This window comes from Nerophis ophidion, linkage group LG10 (genome assembly GCF_033978795.1).
Source record: "Nerophis ophidion isolate RoL-2023_Sa linkage group LG10, RoL_Noph_v1.0, whole genome shotgun sequence".
Taxonomy (NCBI): Eukaryota; Metazoa; Chordata; class Actinopteri; order Syngnathiformes; family Syngnathidae; genus Nerophis; species Nerophis ophidion.
Window position 1 is genome coordinate 62,743,254 of NC_084620.1, and position 12,906 is coordinate 62,756,159.

General features: G+C 42.4%; 1 protein-coding gene across 2 annotated transcripts in view; it reads left to right on the forward strand.

The window, feature by feature from the left end:
- ptpro (protein tyrosine phosphatase receptor type O) overlaps window positions 1-12,906 on the forward strand; it is a 66,832-nt gene that overhangs the window by 32,031 nt on the left and 21,895 nt on the right. For both annotated transcript variants that reach the window (XM_061914421.1, XM_061914422.1), the window contains exons 5-15: window positions 9-488; window positions 555-713; window positions 784-980; window positions 1,046-1,166; window positions 3,149-3,342; window positions 3,417-3,528; window positions 3,593-3,756; window positions 8,640-8,760; window positions 8,995-9,128; window positions 9,207-9,345; window positions 9,435-9,555. In XM_061914421.1, the coding sequence (XP_061770405.1) occupies window positions 9-488; window positions 555-713; window positions 784-980; window positions 1,046-1,166; window positions 3,149-3,342; window positions 3,417-3,528; window positions 3,593-3,756; window positions 8,640-8,760; window positions 8,995-9,128; window positions 9,207-9,345; window positions 9,435-9,555 (1,942 nt within the window). The remainder of the gene's footprint in view (window positions 1-8; window positions 489-554; window positions 714-783; window positions 981-1,045; window positions 1,167-3,148; window positions 3,343-3,416; window positions 3,529-3,592; window positions 3,757-8,639; window positions 8,761-8,994; window positions 9,129-9,206; window positions 9,346-9,434; window positions 9,556-12,906) is intronic.

Consider the following 12,906-nt stretch of genomic DNA (forward strand, 5'->3'; position numbering starts at 1 on the left):
CTCTCCAGTGCCGTATCCTCCCTTCAACATATCGTGGAAGATTGTCGACCTGAGCCAGCGGGGAGCGCCGGGCGAGGCGGCTGACGGACAGCAGGAAAGCCAGCGAGCTGCCCGAGAGTCCCGGGACGTCTCGCTGATGGAAGAGGACGGGGGCGAGGGCGAGGAGAAGCAGCCGGTCGCCTCCACTGAGCAGCCTTCATACAACTTGACCAGCACCCACGCCACAGACCCGAGCACAAGTGAGGCCGCAGACGCTCAGAACTACTGGCTGGACTCGACAGAGCCCCCTGCTGACAGGGAGGATGAATTTGTCAACGCTGAAGTGCATGAGTACGAGGACTCCAACGATGCAGGATCAGCTATGGGTCTCCCTGCAGAGTCTTTAGTCCTGCCCACTAAACTGCCCCCCATCTTGCTTGAGGTGCGCTGGCTACCCCCCCGCGCGCCCACCAGCTACGACGGCTTTAACGTCTACGTCCACAGAGACGGTAGGGCAACACTCACACAGGCCGCCCGTTTACAAACATGTCCGTCACCTTAGTCACACCCCTTAGGTAATGCTACGCAAACGGCCTCCGTGGACGGAAGCACACGCGACTTCTTCACCGAGCTAACGGAGTCGGGAACGTATCGAGTCAGAGTCACCTCGCTTAGCACGTCAGGAGACTGCGAGGCCAGAGAGAGCGCCAACGCCGCCTTTACCTTCTACCTCAGTACGTCACCATGGCCATTTTGTCTCAACCTCAGAGGTGTTTGATTTGATGCTGGATCTTTGTCTTCCAGACGCTAATGGTGAACTTCTGGAGGACCTGCGCCAGCGCCCGCGCGCCGTTAACGTCCGCTTACTGGACTCCAGCACCGCCGCCGTGTCCTGGGCTCCGTCCTCAGAGAGCCACATCGGCAGCGTGGTGTCTGTGGTGTCCACAACATGCCTCAAGCCCAGCATCAGCCAGAGAATGGAGACCACCTACTGCAGCGAGGTAACGGTGAACGCCGCACTTCCTGTTTAGCGTGACAAGTCAGGCTTAGAGTGCCGTCTTGACAGGAAAACTCCACCAGTGACATCATCACCAACCTGACGCCGGGGGCTCAGTACAGAGTGGTGGTCTACCACACCAACGGCCCCCTTGTCAGTCCTCCTTCGGAGCCCGTAATCATCGATATAGGTGATTAGATCTCACGCTGTTTTATATCTACAAACCCCGTTTCCATATGAGTTGGGAAATTGTGCCAGATGTAAATATAAACGGAATACAATGATTATCAAATCATTTTCAACCCATATTCAGTTGAATATACTACAAATACAACATATTTGATGTTTAAACTGATAAACATTTTTTTTTTTGCAAGTAATCATTAACTTTAGAATTTGATGCCAGCAACACGTGACAAAGAAGTTGGGAAAGGTGGCAATAAATACTGATAAAGTCAAGGAATGCTCATCAAACACTTATATGGGACATCCCACATGTGTGCTGGCTAATTGGGAACAGGTGTGTGCCATGATTGGGTATAAAAGTAGCTTCCATGAAATGCTAAGTAATTCTCAAACAAGGATGGGTTGAGGGTCACCACTTTGTAAGCAAATTGTCAAACAGTTTTAGAACAACATTTCTCAACGAGCTATTGCAAGGAATTTAGGGATTTTACCATCTACGGTCCGTAAAATCATCAAAAAGTTCAGAGAATCTGGAGAAATCACTGCACGTAAGCCATGATATTACGGACTTTCGATTCCTCAGGCGGCACTGCATCAAAAACCGACATCAGTGTGTAAAGGATATCACCAGATGGGCTCAGGAACACTTCATAAAACCACTGTCAGTAACTACAGTTGGTCGCTTTATCTGGAAGTGCAAGTTAAAACTCTACTATGCAAAGCCAAACCCATTTATCAACAATATCCTGAAACGCCGCCGGCTTGGCTGGGCCCGAGCTCATCTAAGATGGACTGATGTAAAGTGGAAAGGTGTTCTGTGGTCTGATGAGTCCACATTTCAAATTATATATTTGGAAACAGAGGACGTGGTGTCCTCCAGAACAAAGAGGAAAATAAGCATTGGGATTGTTATAGGCGCAAAGTTCAAAAGCCAGCATGTGTGATGGTATGGGGGTGTATTAGTGCCCAAGGCATGGGTAACTTACACATCTGTGAAGGCACCATTAATGCTGAAAGGTCCATACAGGTTTTGGAGCAACATTTGTTGTCATCCAAGCAACGTTATCATGGACGCACCTAATTATTACGACAGCGTGACTTCGTAAAAAAAGAGTGCGGGTACTTTCCTGGCCCGCCTGCAGTCCAGACTTGTCTCCCATCGAAAATGTGTGGCGCATTATGAAGCGTAAAATACGACTGAAACCTTACATTAAACAAGAATGGGAAAGAATTCCACTTTCAAAGCTTCAACAATTAGTTTCCTCGGTTCAATCAATCAATCAATCAATCAATGTTTATTTATATAGCCCTAAATCACAAATGTCTCAAAGGACTGCACAAACCATTGCGACTACGACATCCTCGGAAGAACCCACAAAAGGGCAAGGAAAACTCACACCCAGTGGGCAGGGAGAATTCACATCCGGTGGGACGCCAGTGACAATGCTGACTATGAGAAACCTTGGAGAGGACCTCAGATGTGGGCAACCCCCACCCCCCCTCTAGGGGACCGAAAGCAATGGATGTCGAGCGGGTCTAACATGATACTGTGAAAGTTCAATCCATAGTGGCTCCAACACAGCCGCGAGAGTTCAGTTCAAAGCGGATCCAGTTCCCAAATGTTTATTGAACATGTCATTTCCCAACTACTTTGGTATGTGTTGCAGCCATGAAATTCTAAGTTAATTATTATTTGCAAAAAAAAATAAAGTTTATCAATCAATCAATCAATCAATGTTCATTTATATAGCCCTAAATCACTATTTATTCAAAGGGCTGCACAAACCACTACGACATCCTCGGTAGGCTCACATGAGTTTGAACATCAAATATTTTGTCTTTGTAGTGCATTCAATTGAATATGGGTTGAAAAGGATTTGCAAATCTTTGTATTCTGTTTATATTTACATCTAACACAATTTTCCAACTCATTTGGAAACGGGGTTTGTAGATATGGCGATCAATAAGTGTGTCTGTCGCCATCAGAGCCCACCGGCATTCAAGAGCTCGCCGTTTACCCACTGAGCCCCACGGCGGTCATCTTAAGCTGGCAGCGTCCGTATCCTGTGTCGTTCAGGAAGTACGTCCTCCAGACTTTCTTCTTCAACCCCGTCACTCTGACCTCAGAGTGGACCACCTACTACGAGATCGCCGCCACCGCCTCAGTGATCGCCTCAGTGGTACTAAACAAAACCCGACTCCTCCAGTTTGCGTCAAGTTTGATGGCATCGTCATGAAATGTTCCTTCGCACAGAGGGTGACGGATCTGCTACCAGCTTGGTTTTACAACTTCCGTGTTGCCATGGTGACATGGGGAGACCCGCCCCTCAGGTGCTGCGACGTCTCCACTATCAGCTTCGTGACAGGTACTCCCAACGCCTACGTCCGTCCCGAACCCAAAACAACAAATTTTTCACATCTGTCCGACAGCTCCAGAAGCGCCGCACATTTCCACGGTGGATTACTCGCACGGCGTCTTGTACGTTCGCTGGACCTACGGCGAAGACTTCATCGACTTATCACACTCCCGAATCACACACTGGCAGGTAGTGGCGGTCGGCAAGAAAGGACCTGAGAGGAGCTACTCTGTTGACGTGAGTCCTGAGACAACGTGCTAATTCATGTTATTATTAGCTTTGTTGCTATGGCATCATTTGGTTGCTAAGGTCTTGACTTCATTGTACTGTCCTAGTCAATAATAATGTTTTTTACTAGCTGTGGTACATTCTTCAAATTAGGGATGTTCCGATCAGGGTTTTGAGTGAGAGGGAGTGAGATGAGCTGATACCAATCACATTAATTAACTGTATTTTTTTCTAGTTATTTATGATAAGTGCTATTGACAGTTTAACAACAACTACTACAAAGTAGTGTTGTGCCGATACCAATTATTATTATTTTTTTTGTCCTGTTCAGCTTCTCAGGCAAATCATATAGTTGATGTAGATGCCCATATCGGCTGTTCAGACTTACTTTACAAAAGAGAAGTGTAAGATACTTCTCTTGTTGCCTTATTTGAATTTGACTTCATTAAATGTATTTATATTATCATTTGATAGGGCCGGGCTGGAGCAGGAGGGGATTCAGTCATTGGTGGAGCATAATATATATATATATATATATATATATATATACTTTTTTTAAATTTTATTTTATTTATTTATTTTTTTTTTTTTACAATTGTTTTTAACATGGCTGTGCAGCACTTTGGAAACGTTATTGTTGTTTAAATGTGCTATATAAATAAAGTGGATTGGATTGGATTGGAAAAAAAGGAAGACAGAAGGGGGAATTGTGGGGATAAGAGGGGGATTAGACAGAGAGACAAAAACAACAACAGCAAACACAACAACAAAAACAACAATAGAACAACACCAGCACATACGATATGGTACTTTTCTAAATAAAGGGGACCACAAAAAATTGCACTCATGAAATAATATTTCATTAAATGCATTCCAACTCGTAAATAAAAGTACGCTTACAACGAAGCCAATGGAAGGTCCTCTATTCCGCCCGTAAAACCCAATAAATCGGCAGCAATACTCCGTTTACATTTCAGGACTTGAATATTAATCAAGTATTAGGGATAGTTATTATAAGCGCTAATGCAGACTCACTATTTATAGCAGCAACGTCATCACAAGCTTGCTTGCCTATATCAACATCATTGAGTGGTAAGCTGCTTCCTTGCTTGTGGAAGTTTATTTTAAATCATAAATCATGCCTCTCATCTGGATAGTAGAAGGATGAGTACGTATTCCGGAGATGGCGAGAACAACACGAAAAGACGCTTGGATTAGGAGTCAGTCTTCATCGAAACGAGAATATAACAAGATTCTATCAGTCGGCATGTCTAATGACAGCAGACATTATACAGTAAGTGATGTTTCATTATGTTTGTTGGCTCTCATGAAGTCTGCAGTGAGTAGTAATGAGTGATGTTAAAAAAAAAGTGTTACGCGTTTGTGAAATAAATGCGCGTGTATGCTTAAAATGAGCAAAATACGTAAATAATAAATGTTATAAATGGGCCCGTTATTACATTATATATATACAAACCCCGTTTCCATATGAGTTGGGAAATTGTGTTGGATGTAAATATAAATAGAATACAATGATTTGCAAATCATTTTCAACCCATATTCAGTTGAATATGCTGCAAAAATGATGTTCAAACTGATAAACATTTTTTTTGTGTGCAAATAATCATTAACTTTAGAATTTGATGCCAGCAACACGTGACAAAGAAGTTGGGAAAGGTGGCAATAAATACTGATGAAGTTGAGAAATTCTCATCAAACACTTATTTGGAACATCCCACAGGTGTGCAGGCTAATTGGGAACAGGTGGGTGCCATGATTGGGTATAAAAGCAGCTTTCATGAAATGCTAGGTAATTCACAAACAAGGATGGGGCGAGATTCACCAATCTGTGAGCAAGTTGTCAAACAGTTTTAGAACATTTGTCAATGAGCTATTGCAAGGAATTTAGGGATTTTACCATCTATGGTCCGTAAAATCATCAAAAAGTTCATAGAATCTGGAGAAATCACTGCACGTAGGCGATTATATTACGGACGGTTGATACCTCAGGCGGTACTGCATCAAAAATAGACATCAGTGTGTAAAGGATATCACCACATGGGCTCAGGAACACTTCATAAAACAACTGTCAGTAACTACAGTTGGTTGTTACATCTGTAAATCCAAGTTAAAACTCTGCTATGCAAAGCAAAACCCTTTTATCAACAAAACCAAGGAACGCCGCTGGCTTCGCTGGGCCAGAGCTCATCTAAGATGGACTGATGCAAAGTGGAAAAGTGTTCTGTGGTCTGACGAGTCCACATTTCAAATTATATTTGGAAACTGTGGACGTGGTGTCCTCCGGAACAAAGAGGAAAATAACCATCCGGATTGTTATAGGCGCAAAGTTCAAAAGCCAGCATCTGTGATGGTATGGGGGTGCATTAGTGCCCAAGGCATGGGTAACTTACACATCTGTGAAGGCACCGTTAATGCTGAATGGTCCATACAGGTTTTGGAGCAACATATGTTTTCATCCAAGCAACGTTATCATGGAGGCCCCTGCTTATTTCATCAAGACAATGCCAAGCCACGTGTTACAACAGCGTGGTTTTGTAGTAAAAGAGTGCGGGTACTTTCCTGGCCCGCCTGCGGTCCAGACCTGTCTCCCATCAAAAATGTGTGGCGCATTATGAAGCGTAAAATAAGACAGCAGAGACCCCGGACTGTTGAACAACTGAAGCTCTACATTAAACAAGAATGGGAAAGAATTCCACTTTCAAAGCTTCAACAATTAGTTTCCTCAGTTCCCAAACGTTTATTGAGTGTTGTTAAAAGAAAAGGTGATGTAACACAGTGGTGAACATGTCCTTTCCCAACTACTTTGGTTAGTGTTGCAGCCATGAAATTCTAAGTTAATTATTATTTGCAAAAAAAATTAAGTTTGAGTTTGATCATCAAATATCTTGTCTTTGTAATGCATTCAATTGAATATGGATCGAAAATGATTTGCAAATCATTGTATTCCGTTTATATTTACATCTAACACAATTTCCCAACTCATATGGAAACGGGGGTTTGTATACAGTATATACTTACATCATGTAGTCAAATCCTTAATGGAGGTGTTTGGATGTTTTTAAGGTCTTCATAGGCGGAATAGAGCGGCTCACATTGCTAGCAGACTTTTGATTGCATTTATTCAATATTTAGAATGCATTAAAAAAAACATACGTGTTGTCTTACATAAGGAATGATAGGCAAAATTCCCAGAAATGTGTAGTTCCCCTTTAAAGCTAGCGCAGCAATTAGCATGTCTTCTCCGGCCTATCACTTACTCGGTAAATAAAATGTTTAGCCTTGTCCTCCAGTGATTATTATATTTAAGATATTAAGAAAAGTAATTTATTTTCCGCAATAGATGTTGCTACTATTAACTTAGGGTAGTGGCTCCACACTGTGTGGACATACAGTACACAGGTAGGTGCTAGCGCTTTTCAGCCAGGGGACCAAACTTTAATAAAGTATCAGCCAGTGGGACGTGGCATTTGTGGTTGACAGTGAAAAGCATGATTCAACATCAGCTGATCACTGTACACTAGCGGTGTAACGGTACACAAAAATATCGGTTCGGTACGTACCTCGGTTAATTTTCGGTACAGTAAGAAAAAAATATATACATTTTTTGGTTATTTATTTACCAAATTTGTAAACAATGGCATTACATACATATACACACAGGATCCATTGCCAGGGTTAATGTGGTCAACATATATAAAATAAAAACTGAATAAGATAAGGCTCAGAATGGTTTCTTAACAAAACCTTTCTACATGTAAAGTGCTTTTTTTGATTGAATGATTGAGAATTTTATGAGTAGATTGCACAGTACAGCACATATTCCGTACAATTGACCACTAAATGGTAACACCCCAATAAGTTTTTCAACTTGTTTAAGTCGGGGTCCACGTTAATCAACATTAAACTGCCTCAAGTTGTAAATAAAATAACAAAACCATTCTTCTACATATAAAAAGTGCAACATTAAACAGTTTCAAGTCAACTCTGCCTCAGATTAACTTTTCTTTACCCCCCAGCCTGGCTAACTTGGCAGCAAGAGGATATTTGGGCTCATTGTTCTTCCACCATAGAAGTGGGTCAAAATCTAGTTTTTAATGCAAAATGGACTTAAATCTGTTGCTATATAAACATTTGTTTTTGCTTTAGCCCTGCCTGACTCGCCAAGGAGAGCCTGCTTGAATGCGGTGGTGACGCTTCAAATGGGTTAGCATGTGTTATGAGAGTAGCGTATGTGTGTGTGTGTGGCCCTTTAATAGGTGACAGCATGTGACGTCAGTGAGTGTGTAGGCGAGAGAGGAGAGGGAGCGGTAGTGAGTGTGTGGAGTGGCTAGTGTTTTGTTGGATTGGCTTTGTGCAAGACCTCAATAAAGCCACGATTTGCAACTAATCGCCAAACTCTTCATTTACTCTGGAGTCCGGAGCTGTGGAGACCCACTGCCGGGTAGTGTGAAGGGTGTTGCCCCCGAGAATACATCAGCACTGGAGGAGTGTCTCCCCTGCGCGTGTTGTCACAAGCAGCTGCTGAACAATGTCGGCAAACCTCCTTCCTCCATTGTTGTATCGCCCAGCCAAAGTGTTCCCAAACGGGAGATCTTAACGAGGCAGGAGGGTCTTCCAGCTCTGGCTTTTACACATTTTCCTAGCCCGGTCGCTGCTAGCATGTGTACTCGTTCGGTACACTTCCGAACAGAACCGAAACCCCCGTACCGAAACGGTTCAATACAAATACACGTACCGCTACACCCCTACTGTACACTGTACAAATTCCCACACTTCTGTCCCATTGCCAGTTATGCACAAGTGTGCTTTATGTCTTGGTGTTAAAGAAGACAACATTGACGACAAAAGAAAACATGTTTGTGTCACATCAGGTGACTCGTAACGCGATGCGGGCGAGCCTCCCTCTGCCGCCAGGAGACATCTACAACCTGACGGTGACGGCGTGCACGGAGCGCAGCAGGAACACTTCCTTTCCCAACATCATCAAACTGGGTGAGCACACACACACACACACACACACACACACACATAATAGTGACTTTCATCCTTAATTATAAACTGGAAAAGAAAAGTGATGTCCCACTCTGATCCAAAAAAACTATTTTTTTTCAAACTTCCTTTTTGCTGTAATTTTCTCCCAGAAACTGAACATGAAACTGAATTATTTCCCACTTCCTCATTTGAGCATATTTTTGATTGTGCGTTCCGCTGGCTTGTTTGCCACAGAGCCAGCGCCTCCCAGGTCTTTGTACGCGATCAACGCCACGCACTCGTCGGTGACCCTGCTGTGGAGCGAGGACGGCGTGGCGGATCACTACCAGGTTGTCTGCAGAGCCGACAAAGCTGGCAAGCAAGTGAAGGTGAGCTCTGGGAGTCATCAAGCTGCTCGAAAAAAAAAAAAAAAAAACCTTTCCAAACTTATTGTCACGCTTCTACAGGCTGGAGACCCTCAGGTGTCCAGCTCTCATGTGGTGACAGTTTCAGGTCTGATGCCTTCGTCCAGCTACAACTGCGGCATCACCAGCTTCAGCTACAGCACCCCCAGCAAACCCGTCCACATCATCATCACAACCACAGGTAGGTTGTGCTGTGGCTCCATCATGTTTGTAATCTCAAATCTTAATGGTGGGCATGTCACTAGCATGTGTGTATGTATGTGTGCGCAGCTAAAGAGATGAACCCCAGTGTCGCCGCCATCTCAGCCCTCGCCGTACTCACCATCCTGCTCATCAGCCTGCTGGTTCTCTTCCTTCTGGTTCTACGCAAGAAGCACCTGCAGATGAGCAGGTACTGAATTACTTTTAGCCACTGAGAACATTTCTACTGGTAGATCTACAAGACAGAAGTGACTGTACGAGTGGGAAGTGAAAGATGACGCTGAGTCATCACAATATAGTGCTATCTCGGTTCTTGTTATGTTCCAAAAGATCAGACGGAAGTCAAATCGTAAACAATAATGTACATCTAATTGATCTGTTCCAAACACCCAACAATATGTACTCAAAACACATTTTATATAGAACGATAAGTTTTAGATGCACAGAACAGCGTGAAATACTTGGGTTTCCCCTACATGTAATTGATCGTGGCGCAGAGTCACGGCAAAATAAAAGCCGCCACACCTTACAAATGATGGTGAAAAGAAATTAAAGTAATACATTGTATGAAAATACTAACCCCGTTTCCATATGAGTTGGGAAATTGTGTTGGACGTAAATATAAACGGAATACAATGATTTGCAAATCCTTTTCAACCCATATTCAGTTGAATGCACTACAAAGACAAGATATTTAATGTTCAAACTCATAAACTTTATTTTATTTTGCAAATTATAATTAACTTAGAATTTCATGGCTGCAACACGTGCCAAAGTAGTTGGGAAAGGGCATGTTCACCACTGTGTTACATCACCTTTTCTTTTAACAACACTCAATAAACATTTGGGAACTGAGGAAACTAATTGTTGAAGCTTTGAAAGTGGAATTTTTTCCTATGCTTGTTTTATGTAGAGCTTCAGTCGTTCAACAGTCCGGGGTCTCTGCTGTCGTATTTTACGCTTCATAATGCGCCACACATTTTCGATGGGAGACAGGTCTGGACCGCAGGCGGGCCAGGAAAGTACCCGCACTCTTTTACTACGAAACCATGTTGTTGTAACACGTGGCTTGGCATTGTCTTGCTGAAATAAGCAGGGCGTCCATGATTGACAACATATGTTGCTCCAAAACCTGTATGGACCATTCAGCATTAATGGTGCCTTCACAGATGTGTAAGTTACCCATGCCTTGGGCACTAATACACCCCCATATCATCACAGATGCTGGCCTTTGAACTTTGCGTCTATAACAATCCGAATGGTTATTTTCCTCTTTGTTCCGGAGGACACCACGTCCACAGTTTACAAACATAATTTGAAACGTGGACTCGTCAGACCTCAGAACACTTTTCCATTTTGCATCAGTCAATCTTAGATGAGCTCGGGCCCAGCAAAGCCAGCGGCGATCCTTGGTGTTGTTGATAAATGGGTTTTGCTTTGCATAGAAGAGTTTTAACTTGCGCACAGATGTAGCGACCAACTGTAGTTACTGACAGTGGTTTTATGAAGTGTTCCTGAGCCCATGTGGTGATATCCTTTACACACTGATGTCTGTTTTTGATGCAGTACCGCCTGAGGGTTTCAACGGTCTGTAATATCATCGCTTACGTGCAGTGATTTCTCCAGATTCTTTGAAATTTTTGATGATTTTACGAAAAGTAGAGATGGTAAAATCCCTAAATTGCTTGTTGAGAAATGTTGTTCTAAAACTGTTCGACAATTTGCTTACAAATTGGTGACCCTCGCCCCATCCTTGTTTGTGAATTACTTAGCATTTCATGGAAGCTGCTTTTATACCCAATCATGGCACCCACCTGTTCCCAATTAGCATGCACACCTGTGGGATGTTCCAAATAAGTGTTTGATGAGCATTCCTTGACTTTATCAGTATTTATTGCCACCTTTCCCAACTTCTTTGTCACGTGTTGCTGGCATCAAATTCGAAAGTTAATGATTATTTGCTTATTTGATTATTTGATTATTGTATTCCGTTTATATTTACATCTAACACAATTTCCCAACTCATATGGAAACAGGGTTTGTATTAACAACATACGAACATCGCTCCTCTTTTACTTCTCGGACCAGCGCCTTGATAGACGTCTTTTACAATCAAGAAAAACACAACACAAATGTAACAAATAGCAAAATGTAAAGTGTAATAAACACCTACAATATGATATATCATCACTTTAATGCAGAAATTGGTTGTAAAAATTTGCTTCCACATCTGTGCCTGACACATGCATTTCGGGCCGGCTGCTCTGAAAACAAACTCCGCCCACTCTGCTTTGTTCCTCACCTGAGCTGCTGTGACGTAGATTGCCGTAATAACTCGTATAACACCCAAAAAGTGCAGATTTCAACCATTGAAATACTTTCTATAGTTCAACACTTACGGTAATTTAAAAACAGCACTACACTTCATAAAGCCGGCTACAGTTTTGATCTTAAAAGTCTAAAAAATTATGTAAAATCTCCAGCGAGCCTAATTGAAAATCTTAATGGGCCGCATGTGGCCCCCAGGTTTTATTTTGCCCAAGTCTGCTCTACTGACTAGTGATGCACCAAAAATGTGGATTTGATCACTGCAGCACTGCCGAAACAGGATGGTATAAGGAGCACGTGATTGTCTGGAGCCTTGGGAGCATATCTGTGATGTGGACATACTTGAATATATCCAAGATATACAGCGATCTGCAAAATGCGGAATGTGTAAATATTGCCTGTTTAACATGCCAGAGGCTGTTATCTTGGAGATCTGTGGCGATTGCTTTAAGACTGCAAGATAAGCTCAGTTTCCCTTCAAATATGAAAAAAGTCGTCAAATATTTACTTTTGTGTTTCCAATTTTATTGACTAAATATGCGCTAAATTGCTTGTAACTTTTGTTCAGAATCATCTACTTTTGCCGACATTATGGTGGAAAATAAGTATACGTATAATATATATGTATATTAAGTATATAATAAGTGACACAACCTTTTTCTAATTTATCTGGAACATAGAGTGTGACAGTCATTGGATAAATGCTCGACTTTGCCCCGCCCACGAACGCAGAGCGTCTGTGCAAGTGAATGAGAAGTGGGCTTGGACTCTGCTGGCTTGAACGCCGGGCTTCCGCATGATGATTGGATGATCGGTTTTAGGCCTAATCTCCTTTTTGATTGACAACAAAATGAGCAAAATAACCATCTTGAAATATAAACCACTGCCAGATCATTTTTTCAGTTGATATGGAGGATTTTATCATCCTGGATGTGACATTTTCTTTGTAAAATCCCGCATATTTATGTCTTTTATCACTTATTGGAGACTATATTCATGTTTAGAGCTGAAAATTAGCTTCTCTTACTTGAAAGACGAGCAGCCCCCACTGGTATACGGTCAGTGTTACATTGTGAAATAAGCAGCAACAATTGAAAAATAGAGCAAAACAATATAGTAAAAGAAAAATATACAGTGGGACAAAAAAGTATTTAGTCAGCCACCGATTGTGCAAGTTCTCCCACTTAAAATGATGACAGAGGTCTGTAATGTT